Source organism: Cervus elaphus, chromosome 12 (assembly GCF_910594005.1).
Source record: "Cervus elaphus chromosome 12, mCerEla1.1, whole genome shotgun sequence".
Classification (NCBI taxonomy): domain Eukaryota; kingdom Metazoa; phylum Chordata; class Mammalia; order Artiodactyla; family Cervidae; genus Cervus; species Cervus elaphus.
This window is the reverse complement of record NC_057826.1, coordinates 2,515,915-2,543,194: the sequence shown is the minus strand read 5'-3', so window position 1 is coordinate 2,543,194 and position 27,280 is coordinate 2,515,915. Positions and strand designations below refer to the sequence as shown.

Below are 27,280 nucleotides of genomic sequence, written 5' to 3'. Positions count from 1 at the left end.
TTTTCTAATTTGTAAAAGTAATCGAGACTTCATAAGGAATGAAATAGGAAGCAGTCATGTATGGATGTGAGAGTTGGGACTATAAAGAAAGCTGAGCGCTGAAGAATTGATGCTTTTGAACTGTGGTGTTGGAGAGGACTCTTGAGAGCCCCTTGGACTGCAAGGAGATCCAGCCAGTCCATCCTAAAGGAGATCAGTCCTGGGTGTTCATTGGAAGGACAGATGCTGAAGCTGAAACTCCAATACTTTGGCCACCTGATGCAAAGAGCTGACTCATTTGAAAAGACCCTGATGCTGGGAAAAATTGAGGACAGGAGGAGAAGGGGATGACAGAGGATGAGATGGTTGGATGGCATCACCGACTCGATGGACATGAGTTTGAGTAAACTCGGGGTGTTAGTGATGGACAGGGAGGCCTGGCGTGCCGCAGTCCATGGGGTCGCAAAGAGTCGGACATGACTGAGCGACTGAACAACAATCTGTCTTCCGGTTGAAACTGGAATGTCTCTGCACACACACCCGAGCCCTGACTAGCGGGGCTGAGAGCCAGTCACAGAAGTGCTGTAGGCTACCACTCGGGGCGGCAGGCACTCCCGGCCTTCCTGAGGGGGGACATGGGCTTGTGGGGGAGGCTGCGACTCTGGGTCCCCAGCCCTTAGTTCAACCAGACAGACTTCTGATTTCACGTCTTACCTTATTTCAGCAAAGCAGTGGGGGTGGAGGAGGAGGAAGAGAGAGAAGGGAGAAGGAAAAAGACCTGAACACCCCCTGGAGGAGCACCAAGCTCTGGACCCTCCTGGAACGGGCAACTCCGGAGCAGACCCCAGGTCCCCCATTTTATCCCATAGTTGCCCGCCGGCGACTGGGAGACGACGCGTCATCCCCACAGGGCTACGTGAGGTCAGGTTCAGGTCAAGCTCAAGGCTGGGACTTTAATGGGCAAGGCTAGTCAGTAGCAGCCCCTGGGATCAAGCCAGCACCCCCGAGGCCTACTGACCGTAAATATTTTCTAAACCTTGTTATATATTCTAGTTGAAAGAATTCATATTCAATACTGATAAATACAACTAATAATTAAAGTGATCCCATTTAAAGGTGTATAGTCAATGTAGTGTTAGTCACTCAGTCGTGTCTGACTCTTTGCGACCCCGTGGACTGTAGCCCACCAGGCTCCTCTGTCCATGGGAGGCTCCAGGCAATAATCCTGGAGGGGGTTGGCGTGCCCTCCTCCAGGGCATCTTCCCGACCCAGGGATCGAACCTGGGTCTCCCGCGTTGCAGGCAGATTCTTTCCCTTCTGAGGCACCAGGGAAGCCCACACTCAATATACTTGACTGTAAGACGCCTTTACTTCCATACGGTACACCTTCCCAGTCCTGCGGCTTCCTCCTCCAGACTCTCGCTGGGTGGGGGCTACGGAACACAGGGAGAGAGGCCTGCCCCGGACACGCGCCCCGGTCTCCCCGCCCGCGTCCTCTCGGGCTTGTCACCCCCCCCATCCCGCTCCGGACCCAGCTCCCGGGTGGGCCTGGGCCGCGCACGTGCTGCATCAGCTACATGTCAGCAGCCCACTGCTTCCAGCTCCGGGCCCTTGCCTGGTTTAGCTACATTTTCCTCTGTTACCTAACACAGAGCTTATCAAGCCTGTCCGTATACAGGCGTCACCGGGAAGCTACAGACTCCCCCCTCCCCCGGCCCTACCCCAGACTAAGCCAGTCCGACTGAAGACGGCAACACTGCGGGGCTGTCACGGAAGAGCTTCTGGGTGCCTCACCGCCACCGCCCTGGCTGAAGATGCCACAGAAAACCGCCCAGGAAGCGAGGCACAGTCTTAAGCAGCAGGATGCACCTCGCTACGTAACTAGGGATTTGTCCCCCGAGGACCTTAAGGACAACTTAGGACCAGGCACCTCTGCACTTCTCTTCGGCAACAAGCTGATTTTTAACCTCCTGAACATTTAAACCACACACCTGATTATGTTTCACTCTTTGGCCTGGTGACCGGGAACCTCAGAGCCACACTCGAGACTGACCACTCTATTCTTTAAACCGAAACACAGGACCTAGGGTATTAACTTTATATACTAATGTTATCCTCCAACTTTACCTTAGGTATCCTGCCCTTTTCCCTTTATTTTGATAGCAGTATGACCATAAAAAAGAATTCCAGTTACGCTGCATTTTTGTAAGCTATTGCAAATTCTTTTTGGAACAAGGCAGGATATGTTGGACAAATTAATTAAACACAGTCATTGACATGCAGCCTTCTGCGGCACAGCAGCCCTGAAGCAGATGGTAAGGAACAGCGAAATACGGACGAGGGCTCTGAGGGAACCTTTGGCTTTGGGGTCACCTCCCCCATCAGAAGCCCTCCTACAGCCCCAGGTGGCCTAGGACACCTGGAAGCACACTTAGCAGATGCAACACTGCATATTAAATGTGCTCTAAGACGATCAGCATTTCTAAGTAAAATAAAAACCACCGCACGCATGCACAGCCAGGACTCCTGAAGTTCAATTCTGAACCTGCCACCTAAGTCCCGTTCAGCAGATCCACACGTGAACCTCTGGTCCTCAAGGAAACATCCAGTTGGTCTGCGAAACTACAGACAAGGAAAAACAGATCCTCGAAGTCTGCGGCCTCACATATGAACGGATCATTTAGAAAACCCGAACGTTATTCCCGCTGTTATAAACACGTACCAGTTTCTCAGAGTCCTGGGAGCAGCAGACACCCTGCACACTTTTGTCCCCACAACACCCTCCTCCAGGCTTTTAACTGAACTCACCACCCAAATGCTACCTGTTCCCCAACATCATCAAAAGGATGATGTGCCACTGAAGTGCCTTCCTGGATCTGGGAGAGGGTCTGTGCTCCTGGGCACAGAGCCAGGAGCAGCGCTTCTGGTGTGACCGAGAATGCCAGGGGGTCGCAGCCCCTGGGCCAGCCTGGACCAGCACCCTGGGCTGCAGAGAAGGCCCCGTTGTGCTTGTGGTGACTGCCATGTACAGCTCAATCAGAGGGGCTCCCGTCCTCCTTAGCCCTGTCTGTGTCCAGAAGGGGACCAGCCAGGGGTCTCCTGGCTGGCGTGGTCATGGGTGCATCCAGCTCTGCTCTGGACCTCAAGGTTATGGGCCATGAGACCTGTTTTTGTCGTTCTGTTGGTTGTTATTTCCTTCACATAACAATGTAAGGATAGGTCTCAAATTATTAAAAAAGAACGAAGTCTCAGGTACATACATTAGGCGTGGTGAGGGGATGAGATCTAAGGTTCTTCAGTCTCTTGAGATTTAACTCTCGCTGCTCAATCTTTGAAGATACAAACTAACCACTGTTGCTGTTTAGTCATTAAGTTGGGTCCTACTCTTTTGCAACCCCTTGGGCCATATCCCTCCAGGCTCCCCTGTCCATGGGATTCTCCAGGCAAGAATACTGGGGTGTATTGCCATCTCCTTTTCCGGGGGATCTTCCTGACTGAGGGATTGAACCCTCACCTCCTGCATAAGCAGGCAGAATCTTTACCACTGAGCCACCAGGAAAGCCCAAACTAGCCATTAACAACAACCGAGTGAACAAAACTAGCAGTTGTAGTTTACTTATTCTTTGACATACTCTGTCTAACCCACACAACCTTACTGCAGTCAGTAGAAAGTGAATAAAAAACTACGCATGATTCTACGGCTCAAGGTAAGTATCAATACGACGAACACTTCGGGGGAGGCGCTTCCATTCCTCATTGACGTGTGTGTCCTGGGGTCGGCCTCACTCAGATTCTGCGCCTCATGCAGAAGCAGTGTGCTGGGTTCAAACCCAGGGCTGACGCAGCTGCAGGTTCTAATCGCACCTACAAAGAGCCAGGTGCACCGTGTTGCTGGCAAGTGGAACGTGTACCATGTGGACTTTCAACAGTCACACTAATCAAAATCAGAACGTGAAGGCACTTCAGTTTACTGAAGAAAAAAGAAAATGTACTGTAATACTGTCTTAACTCTTTTGGGAAACGCACATACAGGCAAATCTGAGATTCCCTCTGTTCCTGAAATAGGGGAGTCTCACAGTCTTTGACTTGGGAACACACAGGACAAAATTCAGGCCTGAGTACTATCATGAAAATGATGCTAAGATTTTTAAAAAATTACTATTATTACAACACACTCTTGAAAGATCTGAAAACTTCAGAGGCGGCATTAGGCACTGAGACAGTATTTACAAAAGGGCTGATGTAGAGACTTAAGAGTTTAAATGAAGATAACAAATGGTTCAGTGGTCTGACAGGCTTTCCTGAATACCTTAATCATTTCGACAAATGCTGCAGAGAAGGGTCCTCTTTTTAAAATCAATCTTCAAGGGACAATCACAGTTCTATGTGTTTTCAGTTGAAAAGGATCTTGGCTATTCTGTATTCCTTTGGCAGTTACAAATCTTGGGTAACTGGCCTGGCTTATTTTTATCTTTTGTTTTTAAATTGGGATATAATAGACATACATTACATTAGTTTCAGGTGTACAACATAATGATTATTTGTGTATACTGTGAATAATCATTACAGTAAGTGACACAGTGACACTTTTTTTTATCTCCTGTGATTAAGAACTTTTAAGATCTATTCTGTTAGCCACTTTCAAACATAGTATTATTAAATGGTCACCGTGCTATATTACACCCCAAAACTTTTTAATTTTGTAGCTGGAAATTCGTATCTTTTGACCCCTTTTATCCAAATTGCCCACGCCCCAGCCTGGCCTCCTTGTTTCTAAATTCCAAAACTTTTCAAACACAATGCTTTCTGTTAGCAAAATGCTTTCTATAAAGTTTCAAGGTTTAAATAATGACTTCTAGATCAATTCCGGTACCAACATATTTATCCATCAAGATACTATGATAGAATGAAATAACACTTTTGTTTAGGTAAACTTTTACAGTTTATGTGAGTCTTCTAGGTGTTTTGGCAAAGACCGTCTCAAAGTTTTTGATAAACATTTTTTAGTTTTTTCCCTAGTGCCATTTATAATCACATAAATTCATCTTAACCTACATTAAAGAACCTAACTCTGGTTGTGAATGTCACAAAAACCAAACAAACAAAGTAGTCTCAGAAAAGATTGACATTTTGGTAATCTTTGCCAGCTGGCAGGCTCAAAATGGAATCTAAATATTGTATTAACAATATCAATAACAAGCAGGTTTGGTGGGCTTTAATAAAACATGCTTGAATTGTGAGAAAAATTCTCATTATTTTGTTTCATCCAGCTTTAATTTAGCTCATTGATTTAATAAAATCTATGACAATCTTGTTCTTTTTAATCATGTTAGAATTCTGAGGTTCACGCCACGTGCATAGTAATAATCTGAAATCAAGCAGGTATAATTAAACTTTTGTTGCCAAATCACTTTTGAAACGTTTGACTGAGGTCACATGTACCCGGCAAAGTCCACATACGCACCCAGCTCAGTGAGCTTTCACAGTGCGCCCAGGTGACCAGCGCCCAGGTAAACACCCTGGCATCTCAGGAGCCCCCGCCACCCTCTGCAGTCACGACCGCGCGCCCCAAGGACAACGGACCGTGACTGCTCTCTGCCCACTCTCCCTGTGAATGCTGGGGGCGCAGCCCTGAGCCCAGGCGACCGCCCGCCAGGGGCACGGAGCGCTGGCTGGCGGGGGATTCCATTTACTGCCTGAGAGGTAGGCGGCGACTTCCTGATCTTGCAGATGGAGAAACAGAAGCTCAGGGTTGTGTATTTGAGCGAGCCAAGAGGAATGTGTGTAAATCAATGTGCAGGGGTGTGTGTGTGTGAGAGGCAGAGAGACAGCCAGGCACTGACTGACTGTGAGGAATCGTCAGAGTGAGGATTCAAAGCCAGGTCCCTCCAACGACAAACTCAGCTCTGCCGCACAAATGCTACTCCAGACCATTGCATTTTTCTCCAAACTGATTCAGATGTCCAACAAATGCCATTTTACAGTTAGATGTCCTGTGGGCAGAAGGGCTTCCCACCCCTGGGTCCACCCTTTACACCCACCACACACATACACAAGACACAGGCAATATGCATGCACACCACACAACACACATCCGCACACATCCACACAACATGCATGCACAGCACACGTCCACACACACAACACACATCCACACAACATGCATGCACACCACACAACACACATCCGCACACACAACACACACAACATTCATGCACACCACACAGCACACGTCCACACACACACAACACACATCCACACAACATGCATGCACACCACACAACACACGTCCACACACACACACAACACATCCACACAACACACAACACATCCACACAATATACATGCACACCACACAGCACACATGCATACACACACACGTTAGGGCAGTTTTGGACATGGAATCCACTTTCTCACTCAGCATGTTATCTTCCCCTCACTACGTTTTGGATTGTGAACAATTCTGAGACTCATGAGAGGTATCTTAATTTTAAAAATTAAGTTGGAAACCGGCAAGTGAAATTGAAGAGGTTCCATCTCGGGTTCTGAACTGGATTTTCATTACTCAATTACTCTTCAAATTATGCTGATTTAAGACGTGATTATTATTATTTTTCTTAAGTAGACAGGGTAATGAGAGAAACACAGAGCAGCCAGCCTACTGGGATGTGAGGCCCTAAAGTCTCTCGCCTGCCCGACTGCCTCCACCCAAAGCTGCTTCTGGCCTGCCTCGCTCCTCACCCACCCAGCAAAGCGGCCCGCATCCTTTTCCAGCCCAGCTCTAGCTGTGACCGCTACAATCCACATCACCCCGCCTAGCTTCCGCTGTGACCACGTGCTATGGTGGGCACCAGCCTACAGGGCCTTCCCACGTTCACAGACTTGGGCTCTTAGCGCTTGGCCCCCCTTTACACACCTGGTTCCATCTTAAGATTTCAACTGCACCACGCAGCCCAAGTCGCCACCACCTGACCACTCCCATCCCCTCAGAGCCGAACCCACCTTCTCCTGCGCGTCTCAAACCTCCCGACAATTCTGCCCAGAACACTTTTCTTTCATCTTCCCCTCTTCTCTCCTGCGGGGAATCAGGGGAAGCTGCCTGAAAGGGACCTGGTGAGCTTCCCGTCTGCATCGTGGATCACCCCACCTCAGCCCTGCTTTCCAGCCCGTGTCCATCCCGTGTCCATCCCAAGCCTCTGCACTCATCAGTGACCTGTGCCTCTGCGGGTGGGCCCCATGACTTTGCGGGCTGGGCTAAGTGTTGCTGCTGGGGCTCTGCTGTGACACGTCTTTGGTACTGGGGCCCCGGGGGACCCTGTGATGGAGGAGCGCACAGTGAACAGTGTCGCGGAGTCCACAGCCCCCCGCTGCACTGGCAGCGCGCCTCAGCGAAGCCTTCCCTGAGCCCCGACTCCCCCCCAGGAGCCTGTGCTTCTGTGCTGGCAGGAACCACACAGGCTTGAACGCAATTCTGTCTCCCAGCGAACACCCAGAGGTCCACGCCCGCCAGGGGTAGCTGGCGCCCTGTAGGAAATCAAGGAATGTTCATGAAATGTACACGTGTAACTCACTCTCACGGGCTGAGCTGTGTCCCCCTCCTCAAATTCATACACTGAAACTCTAACCCCGATGGGGCTGAATGTGGACACAGAGCCTCTAACGAGGTAATGAAAACTAACTGAGGAGGTGAGGGTGGGGCTAGAGAGCAGTGGGATCCTGCGGGGGCCTGAATCCGACAGGACTAGTGTCCTCGGGGAGAAGAGGGCAGAGGACGCACACAGACATGGCAGAGGCACAGGGAGGGGCGGCCGCCTGCAGGCCCCGGGAGAGACCACGCCTGCTGCCGCCCAGCATCCAGAAGGGGCAGGAGACGGGTCTGATGAACACGCGCCCCTGCCGCCCACCCACTGCAGTGGGACACAGGAGAGGCACAGGGAGGGGCGGCCGCCTGCAGGCCCCGGGAGAGACCACGCCTGCTGCCGCCCAGCATCCAGAAGGGGCAGGAGACGGGTCTGATGAACATGCGCCCCCGCCGCCCACCCACTGCGGTGGGTCTGTGGTTTTTCGTTAGGGCCTCCCTGGCTGATTAACACATTTTATGGCCGAGCATCCTGGACCCTGAAATGAGGACCGGGGGGAATCCACTCTGGCTGCTCAGAGAAATTTCCAAAGATTCCGACGTTGGTAGGTCAAGGTTAATCCTCAGTAAAAGGCAGCTGTATCCAGTCTTCCGTCTCTTCCTCGTCACCAAGGAGGCAGGTCTAGTGCAAGTAATCCCTTTAAGGTGAACGTCACCTTTATCTGAGATTCTGGGCCTCTGGGAAATTACTTAACTTGACCGGCACCACCAAACCCCCTGAGACCTTGGTAGCCCGTGCCCACGGACGCTGGCCCCTCTCATAAGGAGGCTGTTGGGGTCTCAAAGGGGAAGATCTGCCCTCGGCCTCTGACCCCACCCCGGCTGGCCATGCATACCTGCACGGTCCTGCAGACGTGACCTAATGGTGGTTTTTAAACTGGCTCTGCTGCTGTGAAGGACAGCTCCTCTCCCCCTTTTTGGGAAACGACCCCGACTTGCATCTGGAGACCCTTCCACCTCCCAGTCTGCCCGCGAGCTTCCGAGTGAATCACTCTCCCGTTCCTCAGACTGCAGTGCTGGTCCCAGGCGGTCAGGCTCGTCTACTTAGAGCTCTTCTGTGGGAGCTCCGAGAAGTACCAGGGAGCTTCTCCGGGGAACACTGGGGAAAGTGGGCTTCAAAGTCTGCAGCCCAAGACATCCACAAATTCCCCGTGGGCCTCTCCGAGCCTATCCCACAAAAGGCAAAGCTGAGTTGGGGGGCAGGCAGACTAGAGACGAGTCACGGTATTACCAAGAACCTGCTTGGTTTGCTTAAGGCAAGTCACCATCTCTGGAAAGCTCTCCAAGATCAGCTCATATTCTCTCAAAAGACGGCTGAACCACGACATGCACCCCCAGGACAATGGAGAGACTGGCATTCCACTGACAGAAATCGTCAGTGATATGCATGCTCAGCTGAGCGGATGGTATTCGTGTAGAGATTCTTTATTTGTCAGGTCTCCTGGGTATACACACGCACACAGCTCCCCCACCCCAAATCAAGCTGGGTTAAGTAAACTGGAGAATTCATGAGCTCCTCTGACTGGACGAACCACAGGAAGGGCCGTGGCAGAGTGGTCTTGCGCCAACCCTTCGCTGCCTTTTCCTGCAGCCTGGTCGACCCTACATGGGAGGCCTGGTGAGGCCAGCACATCCTTCAGAGCCCTAACACTCAAGAGAAGGGAGATCGGGGCGGGACCACGTGCCCATCTCTCCACCGGCGGCCAAGGCCAGGCAGCTCCTGGAAAAAGTTGGCACCTCTCATTTGAAATATTTTGTTGCAACATTACGTGTGTGTGTGTGTGTGTGTGTGTGTGTGTGTGCACAAACAGAGGGACCCACAAGAGAAGAAAGCTGCCCCCGATGTCCTGATACGGCTATGGGTACCCATTCGGTCCCTGTGAGCACCCCAGTTAGGGCCTATGACAGCCGCAAAAGTTTAAGAATGAAAACTTCATTCATAATGCTTTTGTTTCCCAACCACAGTGAACCTTAAAAGAACGAAGTCTCTCTGAGTCTGAGAAATACGGTACGGACAGACGACAAACACAGGACTGGCCTTTCCATGTGGCACAGGCCAGTGGGCGTGGACCTGTGGTTCTAACACCTCCCTGCAAGGTGCACCCAGTACAAAACGGGAGCATCCTGAGCAGGCCGCATGGAAAGAAATTACAGCCTAGAAAGGAGCTGGCCACACGCGTGGCCGTGACCGTGAGGCAGGGGCTAGTTCCACATGACCCTGTAAACAAAGCCCTAACGTTGGCTATCACAGAAACAGCCTCTCCTTCCTCCCTCCCCTCTTTTGAACCAGTCTTTGCAAACAGTCCACATTCTGGCACAATCAAGACACGGAGAGGAAGAAACAGGAAAACAGATCACAAGCTACTCCAACCCGTCCCCAGGGAACCGCCTTCTTCTGTGTCACGTGTCTGCAAGATCTCAGTTACTCAACAGGGTCCGTGAGAGCAGCTGGTGAGGGCGCAAGTTCTCCTCCTCCTGTGGGCCCCTTTCGGGCATCTGCCTTCATGCAGAAGAGTTTCAGAGAGACTGAAAACAGTCTTAAGCATTCCTGAAGATACAACATCCGTTCAACTGGGCAAGTGTATTTTTATGTTGTTGTTTGGGGGTGAGAATGGAAGACCTTAGGAAAGTACGGAAATGCTATCGTATACATAATGAATTTTACTTACTGAACACAATAATTATCAGACACTGTGCCAGCCCTGTACATATGCTACTTTTTCTTTTTTTTAAAGTTGCTTAGTCATGTCCAAGCCTTTGCGACTCCATGGACTGTACACCACCAGGCTCCTCTGTCCACGGAATTCTCCAGGCAAGAATGACAAGTAGGTTGTCATTCCCTTCTCCAGGGGATCTTCCCGACCCAGGGATCGAACACCTGTCTCTTGCATTGTAGGCAGATTCATATATATATACTGTTTTAATTTCCACAAAATCCAAGGAAGCACTACTACCTGTCTTCCTGGCTGGAAAGGCTCGAACGATGAGACGAGCTGCCCGCAGTCAGGCGGTCAGGGTGGCAGGGGGGGTCTTCGTGACTGAGGCTGGCCGGCTCTGAGGCCCACACTCTCCTCTCCCAGGCCGTCTCCCCGCACCTGGAGCACCAACACGTGCCAGGAGGCCACACGGACCACCATCCAGTCTTCACACGTAATTGCTCTCCCCTGGAAAGACTGGTACCTTCACATTTCACAGCGGCCCGAAGAAGTTTGTGTGGGTTTTCCGAGGTCACACAGCAGTTAGGCAGCGAGGCAGAGAATGGGCTGGGGGAGGCCTGATCTGAAGACTCAGGACTTTCATCCTCACACCGTCTTTGATGGGATGGAGGCAGCAGAGGATGAGGGGCAGAGGAGACGTCCTCGTGCGGACGCAGAACAACCGGGGACAAAAGCCGGAATGCGTGGGTCACTCGCACACACTCACACACACAAGCACACACTCCTGACCTATGACGCGCCCTGCACCTAGCACTACCCAGTCCTCAGCCACACCGTTCGGTCATCAAGGGAGCCAAACAAGAACACAAACCTAACCCCCTGCAGCTTACAGGTGGATGCTTCTCGGCTCACAACTGTGACGTGAACATCCCTTGAGCCGATTCTAAAACATCCTTCTTCATTGTGACCCTCTTGGCAACTGCATTGTAATATTTCTACACTTCCATTCACACACAGTTAAACGGGACTTCAAGGGGGCTGACTTTTCCAACTGCACTGTGAGACTGAGCACTTTGATAAAAGCAGGCTTTGCAGTATGATATGATCCAAGATCGTATACTCTTTGTATCATCTAAATGATACAGTTTAACAGACAAGGAAAACACTTAAATGCTCCAAAAATTCAACCATAAGGAAACAGTCCTATTCTCGAATTATCATCTCTTTGTATCCCCTAGTATAAGATTCAGATAACCTCAAGTAAAGTATTCACTCTATTAAGAGGTGGGACCTCTTTGCATTATTCTTTGAATAACTAACTTCAGGATATCCATTTCTCGTCTTCCTCAGTTTTTAAAATATCCTAAAGTTAGCTGTTTATGCTAGTTACATGTGGGGACAACGGGGCTTCCCAGGGGGCTCGGTGGTAAGGCATGCACCTGCCAACACAGGAGACTTGGGTTCGACCCCTGGGTCGGGAGGATCCCCTGGACAAATGAAAAGTCAACCCACTCCAGTATATTTGCCAGGAAAATCCCACAGACAGAGGAGCCTGGTGGGCTACAGCCCACGGGGTCTCAAAGAGTCAGGCACGACTGAGCATGCACAGCATGTGGGGACAAAAGAAGAAAGGACGCCTCTAACCACTCAAATGAAAGAAGACAAGGGAAGTGTTCATTTCTATATTTGTGTCATCGTTATAAAGTGCTTTGAAGCATTATAACAGGATTCTCTGCAGCCTCAATCTGTAAAACACTGCAGACTGTCTAAACATCCGAGGTGGAAAGCTGTTTAGGAATACTGATGCCATTTTGAGCCAAAGATGTGTGAGTCAAGGTTTCTGATCCTGGCTCTGAGACCAGGATCAGGACAATGAGCAGGACAATGGTTCTGGACCTTATTTTTCTCATGTGCAAAGTGGGAGGCATAGTACCTAAGATGTAAGGCTACATCTACTGCTTTATTGACCACACCAAAACCTTTGACTGTGTGGATTACAACAAACTGTGGAAAATTCTTAAAGAGATGGGAATACCAGATCACCTGATCTGCCTCCTGAGATATCTGTTTGCAGGTCAGGAAGCAACAGTTAGAACTGGACACGGAACAACAGACTGGTTCCAAGTCAGGAAAAGAATATGTAAAGGCTGTATACTGTCACCCTGCTTATTTAACTTCTATGCAGAGTACATCATGAGAAATGCTGGGCTGGAAGAAGCACAAGCTGGAATCAAGATTGCCGGGAGAAATATCAATAACCTCAGATATGCAGATGACACCACCCTTATGGCAGAAAGCGAAGAAGAACTAAAGAGCCTCTTGATGAAAGTGAAAGAGGAGAGTGAAAAAGTTGGCTTAAAACTTAACATTCAGAAAACTAAGATCATGGCATCTGGTCCCATCACTTCATGGCAAATAGATGGGGAAACAATAGAAGCAGTGACAGACTTTACTTTCTTGGGCTCCAAAAGCACTGCAGCTGGTGACTGCAGCCATGAAATTAAAAGACGCTTGGTCCTTGCAAGAAAAGCTACGGCCAGACTAGACGGCATGTTAAAAAGCAGAGACATTACTTTGCCAACAAAGGTCCATCTAGTCAAAGCTATGGTTTTTCCAGTGGTCATGTATGGATGTGAGTTGGACCATAAAGAAAGGTGAATGCCAAAGAATTGATGCTTTTGAACTGTGGTGTTGGAGGAGACTCTTGAGAGTCCCTTGGACTGCAAGAAGATCCAACCAGTCCATCCTAAAGGAAATCAGTTCTAAATATTCATTGGAAGGACTGATGCTGAAGCTGAAAAACTCCAGTACTGGCCACCTGATGTGAAGAGCTGACTCATTGGAAAAGACCCTGATGCTGGGAAAGACCGAGGGCAGAAGGAGAAGGGGACGACAAAGGATGAGATGGTTGGGTGGCATCACTGACTCAATGGACATGGGTTTGGGTGGACTCCGGGAGTTGGTGATGGACAGGGAGGCCTGGCGTGCTGCAGTCCATGGGGTCGCAAAGAGTCGGACCTGACTAAACGACTGAACTGAACTGAAAATAGGAATGATGTAAGGAATACATACAACCAGACACGAAAGGTCACAGGGTGTCTGACTCTGTTTGTGTGAGGTGTCTGGAACCGGCAGGTCCTAGAGACAGAAGGTAGCCCAGAGGTCACGCCCTGAGGGCTGTGGGCCCTCTGACCATTGGAGCCCACAGGGCGCTCTTCTCTAGACCTCCCTCCCACCTCCTCCGGCTGCTCCGCACATTGGCCGCTCCGGCCTGCCCCTTCTCCCTGAAACTCCTTCCCCTCGTTTCAGTGATGGTCTCCGGCTTCCAAGTGGCTTCTTCAATGTCATGGCTGTTTGCTGTCAGCTACATTTCTCTTCCTGCCATAATCTTAGGTCTGAAAGATGGAACCTTTTCCCTCTTTTTTCATTCCACAACCCCCTGAAAAATCTCATCTATGACGTAACTTCCACGGTAACTCCTGGATTGACAACTTCTAGAAGGCCCTCTCCTGTCCACCCTGCCTCTACTAAACTCCCGCCTTGGTTTACACACTCCTCCTGAAACAGCAGAACTGGCTCGCAGACGCACATGCCTCACACACACCCATCTGGGAGGGGCCTGGCCCAGAGGGAGCTCTGCACTTCAGGCCCCTGGGAGAGCTGGCGGCTCCGCCCAGCGTCCCTATTTCTGTCCATGGGGCCAGCCTCAACGCTGGATTGTCACGAGAAGGGTCACTAAGGACAGTGGGACGGACACTGGCTGAAACTCATCAGATAGGAAAGCACAGGCTATGTGACCGAGGCCTCAGCGGCTACCTAGCTGCCGACGTCAGGAAGCTGGTGTGAATCCGGATTCCCGAGAGGCAGTGAGGGTCAGAACTGACCAAAGGCTTCTTTCAAAACTGCATTCCCCGAGTCAATCAGAGAAAGACAAACACCGTATTACTCATATGTGCAATCTAAAAAATACAACAAACTACTGAATGGAATGAAAAAGCAGCAGACTCAGATGCGGAGAGCAAACTGCCCGTTACCAGCGGGGAGCGGGAGGCGGTTAAGAGGCACAAACTGTCGGATACAAAATAAGCTACAAGGATATATTACACAGCACGGGGAATATAGCCAATATTTTATAATAACTATAAATGGAGCATAGCCTTTAAAAATTGTGAATCACTATATTGTGCACTTATAAAATATTGTATAACAACTATACTTCAATAAAAAAAAAGATTGGAGTAGAAATAAAACAGAAATGCACTTCCTTTTAGTAACTTAGAGCATATTCTCAGTGACCACACAGAATTTGAGTGATGAGAAGAACAGAACACCACCCCTGTAACTTCACTTGATAGTAAGCAAAAACAGTCAGGTGAGTTTATTACTGTATTCCAGTTACATAAATATCTTTACATATAACTCAGTAAGAACAATAAGAGAAACACGCCAAGAGATAAGGGCTCCTCTGAAAAACCAAAGGGCTTTTGCAGGCCAGAAGGACACAGAAGGCAATTAGCACTGCGGGGATGTAGAGAGGTGTTTTTGTTCCCTTTCTGTTATTTCTAATTTTTTTTTGAAAAACGGGTGTGCCTAGGGGCAAGAATCAAGAGATTTATGCATTAGGTGAATTCCCTCTTTGCAAAATGGACAAAAGAGTCAGCTTGTGGAGCAGATTAGATGAAAGAAGCCAAAGAGCTCGAGGCTCCCACCAAATGGGAAAGAAATGCAGGGGGAGGGGCAGGAGGAGCCGGAACAAAACCAGGGTCTGGAGGCAGAGAAAGATGGATGTGCCTGCAGTGGGGACCGGGGCCCTGCCCACACCCTGGGGCCACCAGGAAAGAACCGCCGGCGGGGCTGGCAGCAGGAACCGACATACCGCAAAGACGGGCAGTGTGGGAGCCCACTCCTCTGAGGTAATTTGTAACTTTGCACCCTGAATACCTAGCCAGGATTAAGGATCGAAAACCGGGCATGAGATAGTCAAAGGTTGAACACCCTCACTACCAGACTTCCCTGGCGGCCCAGTGGTTAAGAATCCACCCTGCAATGCAAGGCGCATGGGTTCAACCTGCTCACAAGCAGAGAAAGGCCTTGCAGCACAGGGCACCCAGCGCAGCCAGAAGTAGTAAATAAGCAAATCTTTAAAAAATAAAAACCAGCTCGCACTGTTAAGTATCTGTGAGGTGTCAGGTCAGGTGCTGAGCTGGACGGATGTCTTCACGTTCACACCCTCCTTTAATCTCTGCAAAGATTCTGGGGAGCACAACTCATAGCCCCATTTTACAGACAATGGAAACTGAGGCCCAAGGTCAAATAGCCAGTGCTTAGAGACAAAGGGATTCAAACTCCTGCTGCGTGTATTACAATCAAACAAACAGAAAAGAATATAACTCAGCCGTCGTGAGCCGGGGAACTCGCCAGGAAGCAGTCCTATTGAAAGGAATCTAATGTAAAGAGATGAACAACTTGCCTTTCAGATCCCTGTAGAAATCCACCTGGTATATCCCATTTTTTTGCTCTGTTCTGAGAATCACTGTGTGTGCTTAGTCACTTACTCATGTCCGACTCTTTGTGACCCCGTGGACTCTAGCCCGCCAGGCTCCTCTGTCCACGGGATTCTCCAGACAAGAATACTGGAGTGGGTTGCCACTTCCTTCTCCGGGGTATCTTCCCAACCCAGGGATTGAACCCAGGTCTCCCGCATTGCAGGGGGATTCTTTACCGTCTGAGCCGCCATCAATGGACAAGGGAAGTTATAGCAAAGAAGATGAACAGCACAGGGACACCACACTCAAGGGGTGTCAGCCCCATTTTCCTAAGATTCACAGTTTTGTAAAATGTTATAATAAGTAAACTCTGGGAATTTAGCATGTTCTCAATGCTTTACTAGGGTTTCCCTGGTGGCTCAGCTGGTAAAGAATCCGCCTGCAACGTGGAAGACCTGGGTTTTATCCCTGGGTTTGGAAGATCCTCTAGAGAAGGGAAAGGCTACCCACTCCAGTATTCTGGCCTGGACAATCCCATGGACTATAGAGTCCATGAGTTGGTCACAAAGAGTCGGACATGACTGAACGACTTTCACTTCACTTCAATGCTTTACTGATATGAATTCATCATTGAGTCCCACAAGGACCCTATGAGACAAGCATGTCTATTATCCCCTCAGAGAGGGTGAGCCCAATGTCCAAGAAGCCAAGACAGCTCATTTCCATGTTGTCCAAACCTGTAACTACGATGCCTCTCACAGGGCTTCCCAGATGGCGCTAGTGGCAAAGAATCTGCCTGCCAAAGCAGGAATGCAAAAAACTCTGATGTGACCCTTGGGTTGGGAAGATCCTCCGAAATAGGAAATGACAACCCACTTCAATATCCTTGCCTGGGAAATCCCATGGACAGAGGAGCCTGGCAGGCCACGGGCCATGGGGTCGCAAAGAGTGGGACGTGACTGAGCCATTGAGCAGGCTACTATCCCTGAGACCTTTGAGAAAGGTCTGGTTCAAGGATCAGGACGTAGCCAGCAGCCGCTGACCTGTCTCCTCTCCTCAGACCAGCTGCTGAAGGAAGCCCTCCTTCCAGGGCTGAGCTTCAGTGCATTTCCACCCGCATTTCGACCCACACTGGGGACGTTGCTAGGCTGGACCAGCGTGGTCTTCTCCAGGAAACCCCCGCCATTTGTGAGGTCCACTCCTTGATTCGCAGGCAAGGACATGGAACCCTAGGTGTCCCGTGACGCTTGTCCAAGGTCACAGAGGTCACCACGCAGGTCCCTCAGCGGTAACGCAGGGCTCCGTCCACGAGCACTCGTTTCTGATACTCTGAGCGCTTGCTGTGGAGTCTGTCCCGGCAGCAAATACACCACAGAGAGGGGCTGCACTTCACACGTTTCAGCGGAAAAACCCTCAGAGGAGCTACGGGGAGCAGAGAGGGGTCAGCGCTGTGGGAGGGGGCAACACACAGCAGGACTCCCGGCAGAGTCAGTCCGTGAAGCCAGCTGCGGGCCTGGGGCCTGGCGTCCCCTAAAGCAAGTCGCCTCCGGGCAGAACCACTCCCTGCAGCGCCCGCGGGCACAGCGGGCACCTGGCGGCGCCCTCCCCTCTGTCTGCTCCCGGCCTGGGGCGGCTCCGTCCTGCTCGGGGCGCTGGGGGCCTGCGAGGTCTTCTTCCCGTTCCCTTAGTGCGGCTGGGGGCTGTCAGAAGCGAAGGGAGAGAGACATCTGCCGTGCGTGTTGGGGGTGTGTTCGAATCCCACGCGCGTTCTGCGGGAGCAGCGCTAAGAACTGCGGCCGCATCCAGGAGGGCCCGGTGGGCTGGCCGGGGGCAGGTCTGCCTGGCGAGGGGGCGCATGGGGGTTTGAACGGCTTTCCGAGAAGAGCCGGGAGATGGGGGGTCTGCCCCCAGGACCCGCCAGCGGTGGGGCGGGGCGGGCGGGCTTCCCCAGGGGACTCCAGCCCCAAACCCGCCCGAGGCTCGGAGACAGTACATCTGAGGCCGGGCCCACGCGGTCAGCGGTCAGAGCCGTGAAGGCAGCAGCTTCCCTCCGAACAAAACCCCGTGCGGAGCTCGGGGGCCTGCCGAGCCCACGAAGGCCCCAGGCGGGCGGACGTGGAGGATCCGACGGGCGGCGGTTCACGCCTCTGCTCGCAGCCGGCTGGGCGGGAACAGGAGCAGGGACGACCCCACGGCGGAGGGAGCGCCCGCGAGGGGGCAGACGAGGGTCAGACCGGGGCCGACGAACGCCTCTGAGTAGCGGTCGCTGGCCCACTAAAATAATTCAACCAAGGCCGACGTTCAAATGAAGGACCCTAATTTAAAGTCTGAATGAGTGACTGGAATACGCGTGTATATGTGTGCGGGGGGACAGGTGTTGGGGCTAGGGAGTTCCAAAAAGGGAGAAAAACCATAAAATACTGTTTTCATCAAGAAAATAAGATGTTATTATTAACACCTAAGAAATTTTAAAATCTATTTCACAAGCACACCCTATTCCTTATTCTGTAATAGGTTATATGGGAAGAGAATCTACAAAAAAAAAAAGAGTAGATATATGTGTATGTGGGCTTCCCAGATGGTGCTAGAGGTGAAGAGCCTGCCTGCCGAAGTAGCAGACACTGGAGACTCGGGCTCGATCCCTGGGTCGGAAGACCCCTGGAGGAGGGCACGGCAACCCACTCCAGTCTTCTTGCCTGGAGAGTGCCATGGAGAGCCGAGCCTGGCGGGCCACAGTCCATGAGATCACAGAGAGTGGGACACATGTGCACGTATAACCGAATCCTGCTGAACGCCTGAAACTAACACAACACTGTAAATCAGTCATGCTCCAACAAAAAGTGTTTTGAAAAAGATAGTTAAAATAATGTATTTCGCACCCAGAAACCACCACAGAGACAGGCAGAGGGGACAGCTGGGGACACCTGTCAGCCGGCCCCTCCGGAGGACTGGGGACGAGCCACACTCGTCGGCCTGGCTCCGTCCCGGGTCCCCTTTAGACACGGGCCTGGTCCCCTTCTGCCGCTCAGCTCGGGCTGTATTGTACAAGGCCTGAAGTGCTCTCTACCCGCTGAAGCTGTGAATGTCCTGAAATTGTCTCTCGCAGCCTAAATGGCATTTAAAATAAATACTGGGAATTGATGAAATGACCAATTATGTTAAGTACCCGTGCCTGGTGTAATCCAAACCAAATCTTAGCCCATTATCCTCAAAACCGTGAGATGAATCAGCGGGCCCTCTTGCCAGCGATCCCGCAAGGACCAGAACCCGGAGGCCGCCCTGGCCAGCGCTCCCAGTTGATTCCTGCAATTGGTTTTACGCTGCAGAAAAATGTGCTGCATTCCGGCCCAGCAGCTTACAAACCAAGTGACTATCAGTGCACACAGGTTCCCACTGTAAGTACCGTGCTCCCCTGGGTTAGGCTTGACCTTCCATTACTTCCTCTTTGGAAATCGCAGCTTTTCTTCCGAGACACGCCCTGGAGCGCGTGAGGGCATTACTGCAAAGTGCCCACAAGGCCCTCATTTCCGCGCCCACCCTGGGGAGCCCCCGCAACGCTCCCCACCGGTGGTCCTCTCATGCCCAGGGCCCTGCTGGTCCCCCTCCGGGCACTGCCCCCTCAAGCTGTTCCTCCAAGGCCTTCAGCAAGTGTCAGTTCTCCCAAGAAGTGACCGCCCCACGTGCCCTCCCTCCTGACAAAACCAAGGCTCAGCCCTCGAAGCAGCTGGCCTATCTGCTCCTTCTGCAGCTTCGAGATTCTTCCAGTCTCAGCCCCCAGGGCCAGGCCACAGAGCAGGTCCTCCCCAGCCCCGGGGCAGCCTGGTTCCGACGGTTCTGCCTGTGGTCAGGGCCCGCGGTCACAGCTGGGCTTTGCTGGCCAGTCACCGCGTCCCTGTGTCACCCTGTGTGACCAAGCTTCACCTTCTAGCCTGCTCCTAGAACTCAGCTCTTTAGGGCATCTTCTTGGCCTGCTGTCCCAATGCCGGTGGCTGATCCTAGTAACAGAGTTCTCTCCCAGCCTGATTACCCAGGAAAACATCTTCCTACTTCCCAGAGACATTAAAAAAAAAAAAAAAAAAAGTGGACATATATTGAAAATATAAAGTACAAATATGAGAAAGCGGGCATAAATCAGCTACATTTTCTTCTACTTGATCCTAAGCGAAACCCCCTGCCGGCATGACTGGGCAGCTCCCTTCTTTCTCTGCCCCTGTCTTTACTGTGAAACTTTTCTTCATGAGCATCAGCAACTTCTTAATGAGCGCTGTCCACCAAAGAAACCCCGACATACGACGAATATCTATGAAACGGAAGCAGACTCAGAGACCTAGAGAACGGACTTGAGGTTGCCGAGGGGGAGGGGCGAGGCTGGGGAGGGAGGGACCTGGAGTCTGGGCTGAGCAGGTGCGAACTACGACGTCAGGATGGGTACACAACCAGGCCCTGGTGTGGAGCGCAGGGGACTGCACTCAGTGTCCTGTGAGCAGCCGTAAGGGGAACGAGTGTGAAAAAGAACGTATATACGCACATATATTCATAACCAAATCCATTTGTTTCACAACAGAAGCTAATACAACACTGTAAATCAACTATACCTTAATGCAAATTTAAAAGGTATTAATTCAGAAGAATACACAGTTTTAAAAACCTTACTGTGATGCGAGTGTCTCGCAAACTCTCTATACAGACACAGCAAGTGAAGACAGGAAACACCATTAATAAATCTCCACCCACTCCCGCATTCTCACCACGACCCTCTGCTTTCCACATGTGCAGAAAAAATTAGTAGGATGTATTGAATTGGATGTGGATTCAATGAGCATCTGAAATCTGTAATAATTCAATTCTCAATGCCTAAGAGTAATTAGGAATGTTTAACCCTATAAAGAACACAAACAATGTCTACCACCCAATGAGACAGAACCTCACGATGAAATCGCTCAGCTTCAGAAAACTTATCAATTTTTCCCTCATGTGTGTGCCCTGTAGAAATAACCAAAAACTAACACGCTTAGAGCAAATCTTCCCTAATGTGGAACTTAATGAACAAAAATCCTGTAGGAAAATGCTCTCAGTAAATAAAATCACTTTTGTGAAAACAATCCAACCATGAATGACATTCATATCATTGCTACAGATCTAGAGGAAAAATAAAGATGTATATAACTTTGAAATCCACTTGAGAAAACCCAAAGGCTCATCATTTACACTTTCTGAAGGGAGCATTGAGTATATATCTTTTTAATTATGTCTTAATATTTGAGAGTGGGAGCATTTTCCAATTTTTTTCTTAAATATTCAGGATATCTATAACAGTTATTAAAATCAGAATTAACCAGACATGCCTGCCTAAATTTCACCGGGACCAAGCAAAGACACAAAGAAGTCCTAAGTCCCCAATTTCACAGGCTCTATAATAAAAGCATGCAATTGTCTGGCCTTGAAAACAACTTCACAAAGGTGACGGCATCTCTCACAGCTGTCTGAGCTACTCTGGAAACCTGAAGATAAATGCCTCTTCCCTAAGCTACATTTCGGTCTGCTCTTCCCCACTCAGGGCTGACCCTCGGCATGTACTTTTAAGAAAAAGAGGCTTAGCAGCTCTCAACCAACCAAGGTTCACTGAAACTCCTCAACCTGGAGCCCAGGACGGGTCCAAAGCTCTTGGCACCAGCAACCCACTTGCTTAGGGCCAGCGGTGGCCCGGTAAGGCCCAGCCAACCAAGAGAGGCTAGCAGCGAGGGCAAGGCGGAGACCCTCGGAGTAGCCCATTCCAGCCGGTGTGCAGGGCAGGCATTCAGAACGGTCATCTCCCCAAACACTTTCTCAAAGTAGGCAGCAGGCATCGTCTTGCTATCTTTAGCCACGCAGTCTTCTTTGACTACTGCCATTTCTAAAGACGCTTGACAGCAAAAGCAGAGATGAAAGGCAGTTTGAATTCCTTGAGCGCATGGGATAGGAAGTTGTTAGGCAGCTGAGGACCGAATGGACAGCAGGGAGAATGCCCACCCCCCCCCCCCGTCCCCCTGCAAACGACCCCTGCAGGGACGAAAGGCATGGGTGTGAGCTCTGAGCCGCCGAGCCAGCCACAGTCACCCTTGGGCACCCGTGGACGTCGGGCCGCGAGTAACAAGTGAACCTCTACGATGACCCGAGCGGCCAGACACCCACTGCATTCCTTGGAGCCCAGGCACAGGCAATCCATAATGGGGTTTCACTTTGGTTTTCTCAACCCATTTCTGTCACCATGACATCATCACGTATAATTCCAACTTCACCGAAGCAAGCCAAGCGCTTCTGGAATCTGACCAGTGACGACAGACCAAAGAAACTGTCTCATCTCAGACCAACAATTCACAGCAATCAGGAGACGAGGAGAGGATGGAAGAAAGGGACGTGGAGACACAGGGCCGCCCCACAGGCGTCACCCAGGCAGCGGACAGGAGCCCCCTCCGAGAGGAGGGTGGGGCGCAGAGGCGGGGGCGAGCAGAGACCTACCTTGCAGGAGGGCTCCGTTCCTCTTGAAGAAGGTGCTGCCTGGCCAGAGGGGTGGACCTGATGTGCTGAAACAGAAGAGAAAGCAGCGTGAGCAAGAGCTGTGTGCACTCACTCGGGGGACGGCCTACAAACACGTCCTTCCAAGTGGCTTCAAAACACCTTCCCAACTATGCACTATTTATACCCTCCGAAAACGCATCTTTGAAGAGCGTTAGGCTCATTGTATGATGAATGGGCTTCATCTTTCAAAGTGCAGAACCCGTCTGTGTGGGTGTTCTGACCACTGTCTCAACCCTCCTCTCTCTCGGGCACAGAAACCATTTGCAGGCAAACAAAACGGCAATGTCAGTTCAACACCAAAGCTCACAACTTTTGCTAAACTGCTCTTCACTTTACGACTTGATGCGGTCAAGAACTCCCATCCATGTCTTCTGAGGTCAGCAGGTTTTCCACCACTTCCGGTGCCACCGGCCCAATAAAAGGTAAGTTTGCCTTCTGGCATGGTGCCTTTCTGCCACCATCCTTAACAGACAGATCTGACCTTGAGCGCCTCCCTCCCTCCCCCATCGTCTGGTCTCCCATCCCGTTTTCAATTTCTTGGCTTACAATGTTGCACTCTGTATCCTATAAAACATTTTGCAGCTATGTTACCACTCACAATTCTGTAACAGGAGAGGCAAGAAAAGTGGAAAGATCAATGCATCACAAAGACACTTTATTACATTTATAGACCAGCATTTTCACTGTTTTAAGACACCCAGTGAAAAACTTTATAACCTAGCCAGTCTTAGGAAAATATCCTTGCAGTGGAAAGGAGGTGATTCTAAATCAAGGATTGGTTTAGATTAATGTTAGAGAGCACTTAGTCAAAACTGTTACTACAGCCGGCCCCAGAGGTGGCATAAATTACTTTCTCCAAAACAGAATGTGGCAAACAACCCTGGTTAAGGCATTATCAATCACCTTCAACATTAAAACAAAAATAAAAAAGCGGGTCTGAATACAGGTCTCTAAGTTTGGCGAACATGAACACACATACACACATATATACACAGAACAAAAAGTCTGAAGGACTCGACAGGGAATAATGCTTCTAGAGTCAATCAGGGTCTCCAACAGTGCAACCCGTTAACAAGGAGGAGAAATGTCAGGGACACATCCTCTTGACCAAGTCTGCACTCCCGGAGATACGAACAGCACCCCAGGTTGGGGACCAGCTCCATGACTTGTGAGGAGCAGAGAAGGAGAGGAAAAGTGCTACCACACACAGACACGTCAGAGTAACGTCAGACGTGCTGGAAAACACACGCATGAACGCTGACGCGGCTGATGAGACTCCTGTTTGATTCTGGCTCGGGTCCACCACGCTCAGGGTAAGCGAGGCTGCCGCATCCCCGCGGTGGGCTGCCGCTGCCCCGACCCTCAGCGCCGGCGGCTGTGGCCCCCGCGCGCTGGGAGCCGCACAGAACAGAGGGCCTGCCCGGGGCCTCGAGCCGCCGGGTGCCGGCAGCCAGCGGAGCTCTCTTCTCTCTGACTCCTGTCCGCTCCCAATCTGAGGCTGTTCAAAGTCCCATGAAGAGTCAAGTGTGTGAAAATGCTTAAGAGTGTCTTTTAACAACCCCAGCCAGCTCCTGAGGCTTTCCCACCTTATTTTTATAAGAAAGCAGGAAGTAGCCATCTGGCTGTTGCCAACACTGCATCACCTGATGTCTAAAGGTGCTTAAAAACTGAGGACTTCATTACAGAGGAGCTGCTGCTTCCGGAGAATTCAAGAACAGAGTACCATCACAGAAACCTTAATATCTGGCTTACTTCCCTCCAAGTCTCTTCATCCTGACCCTGATTTGGCTGAAAACTGAGTGGAGGCAGGGATGGAATAAATGTGGGGAAGAGAGGATGGGTAAACCCAGTGGTTTAGATGCGGAACGTTCTCTGCAGGATGGAAATCCACTTAGAGACCTCTACAGCGTCCGGCTCACGCACCGACAGCCTGGCCACGGCTGGGACGGCCGTGCTGGCACGGAGTCCATCCTCACGGTGCCCACGGAGCCGGACCGCCGCCTGCCCGCCCTGACGCGGCCCCTGCCGAGACTCGCCTTCAGCTGTGGTCCCTGTCCCTCAAGCTGAGCCGTTCTCTGCTGTGCTCACTGCGAAGCTTTCGGGCTCACTGGCCTTATATCTCTTACTCTTCTTTGGGACGGCTGCTCCCAAATGACATCTTCTAACTGTGAGGAGATGGAAGGATTTATTAAGTACTTGCTGAAAACTGCTTGGACATGGAGGTGGAAATTACAAGCCATGTTTTATGGCCTCTTGGAGCTTACTGTCATACTTGTGTGTGTGCAAAGTTGCTTCAGTCATATCTGACTCTGCAGCCTTATGGACAAGCCGCCCTCCAGGCTCCTCTGTCCGTGGGACTTCCCAGGCAAGAACATTGGAGTGGGCTGCCATGCCCTTCTCCAGGGGCTCTTCCTGACCCAGGGATCAAACCCACGTCTCTGACGTCTCCTGCATTGGCAGGCGGGTTCTGTACTACCAGCACCACCTGGGAACCCGCTGTCAGACTCAGCTGGCTCCAACCTCCTGCGACTCTATCTAGAGAGACTAGAAATGTGTGTGGAAAAGACCAGTGATTATGGCCCTTGTGGCTTCAGGTTGGGGGGCAGCAAACTGATTTTTTTCCCTCCATTTGGAGATATTCCTGGCTCATGGGCCTTTAAAGCTCAAAGTTAGTTTTAAAAAGTAAGTGAAATTACTTAAAAGTACATAGGAACCACAGAAATCCAGAGAAGCTAGTGATCAAGGTTTTTGTGGCAGAATCTCAGAGACATCACGTTGCTGACAAAGGTCCATCTAGTCAAAGCTATGGATTTTCCAGTAGACATGTAAGGATGTGAGGGTTGGACCACAGCCAAGAAGGCTGAGTGCCGAAGAATTGATGCTTTTGAACTGTGGTGTTGGAGAAGACTCTTGAGAGTCCCTTGGACTGCAAGGAGATCCAACCAGTTCATCCTAAAGGAAATCAGTCCTGAATATTCATTGGAAGGACTGATGCTGAAGCTGAGGCTCCAATGAGCTCCAACCCCACTCTTTGCAAACAGCAAGCTGGTCACCTGATGTGAAAAGCCCGTTCATTGGAAGCCCCAAGACAGGGGAAGACTGAAGGCAAAAGGAGAAGGCAGAGGGTGAGATGTCAGACTGTGTTCAGACTCAGCGGACATGCGTACATGTTAGTGACTCGGTTACGTCTGACTCTTTGCGACCCCATGGACTGGGGGGTGGGCGTCACATGGACTACGGGGGGGGTGGGGGGGGAGTGGGTCGCAAAGTGTTGGAAGTAACAGTGACTAACACACACACGTCCACTGCGTCTGTAACAGTACAGGCCTCCGGTAACAGCCCGTGGACTGCAGCCTGCCATGAGTTTGCGCAAACTCTGGGAGACAGTGGAAGACAGGAGAGCCTGGCCCGATGCAGTCCACGGGTCACAAAGAGTCAGACACAACATAGAGCCTCAACAACAACTCACGCCAGCCCGGAAACCACTCACTCACACGGCAAATCAAGCGGTAGGGAGTGGAGCGGTGTTCGCGGAGGCGGATGGAGGACTCTCCTTAGCGTGAGCTAGTGCCAGTATCTGTGTTACCAGCAGTCACTGCCCTGGGCGGGGGCCACAGGAACTCCTTAGGTGTGTCCTCATCCCCTGCAGTGGTGCTCACGGTCCCGAATCACCGCGGTCATCAGCGCTTCCCGTGGGAGCCTCCCACCCGTGGGTGAGCAGGGCCCGCCTCCACGCTGTAGGTGCGGAGGGGGAGGGACGTGTCCAGCTCATCACGGCGGGTCAGCGATCAGTCCGAGCCCAGCCCAGCGCACAACAGAGACATTGGCAACAGCCCTGACTTCATTTCTCATCATCTGGCTTCTCTTGCAGGCTTCCGGCACTCAGCCCTGAGCTATTCTCCATGGAAGAAGGCTGTAGACGGTGTTTCCCTAGTACTCTATCCGAGGAAAAACTCCAGGCTAGAAAAAGCAAACAGCTCACCATATGTGACAGACAGACCTGTGGGTTCAGATAAGAAGAAATGACCCAACGTTGGCACCACAAACGTCTTATTTCAGTGACGCTCTAACACAGTCCCATGACCTTCAGCCATGAAGAGCCAAACCCACGTGTGGCAAAGGAAGCCGACTGATGGGTCGAGAGGGCCTGGCCTGCCAGGAAAGGCAGCTTGTGAGCTGACATCTGAGAACATGGGCCCAGCTGACCACGAAGACCAGGGCTGAGCCAGCAAGTCCCAAGGGAGGCGCCCTACGGTCCAGGCAGCATGGCCAGCATCTGCCGGAGACGCGCCGCCCTGGGGCTCACGCTCGCTGCCGTGGTTCTGCCGACTCCCAGAGGGACACTGAAGTCAGAAGGCCGCCCGGCCCCAAGGTGGCCCTTGGTGTAATGATGTCATCGGTCATGTGACACCCATGGGCTTTCTTCATGGGCAGGACTGGCTGAACGGTAAGACCCCTGGAGGTTCTGGCAAGAACCACACCCATATTCACCAGCCTGGGCATTCTGTGAGTCAGAAAAGAAAATTAAGAAAACACTTTTATTCTAAGTACAGTCTAAGGGCAGGAGGAGAAGGGGGCAACAGAGGATGAGATGGTTGGATGGCATCAACAACTCAATGGACATGAGTTTTAGCAAGCTCCGGGAATTAGTGAAGGACAGGGAAGCCCAGCGTGCTGCAGTCCATGGGGTCACAAAGAGTCAGACACGACTGAACAACCGAACATCAACCTTTTATAAAGTACTTTTTTCACCCCCAAGAGCCCAGCTGCAGAATGAGAACTGGTGGATCTAGAAAACAGGATACAGCATGGATGAACCCGGAGGACATTATGCTGACTGAAACACGCCAGTCACCCAAGGACAAAGACTGTGTTTGACCGCAGCAGTCGAGTTCATAGAGTCGAGACAGAACGGGAGTTGCCGGAGGCTGGGGGAGGCAGAGGGGGCAGGGAGCAGAAAT

General features: G+C 51.1%; 1 protein-coding gene across 9 annotated transcripts in view; it reads right to left on the bottom strand.

Annotated features, from left to right (window-relative positions):
• FOXN3 (forkhead box N3) overlaps positions 1–27,280 on the bottom strand; it is a 439,226-nt gene that overhangs the window by 104,842 nt on the left and 307,104 nt on the right. For all 9 annotated transcript variants that reach the window (XM_043919231.1, XM_043919228.1, XM_043919235.1 and 6 more), the window contains one exon: positions 22,260–22,324. In XM_043919231.1, coding sequence (XP_043775166.1) covers positions 22,260–22,324 — 65 coding nt within the window. The remainder of the gene's footprint in view (positions 1–22,259; positions 22,325–27,280) is intronic.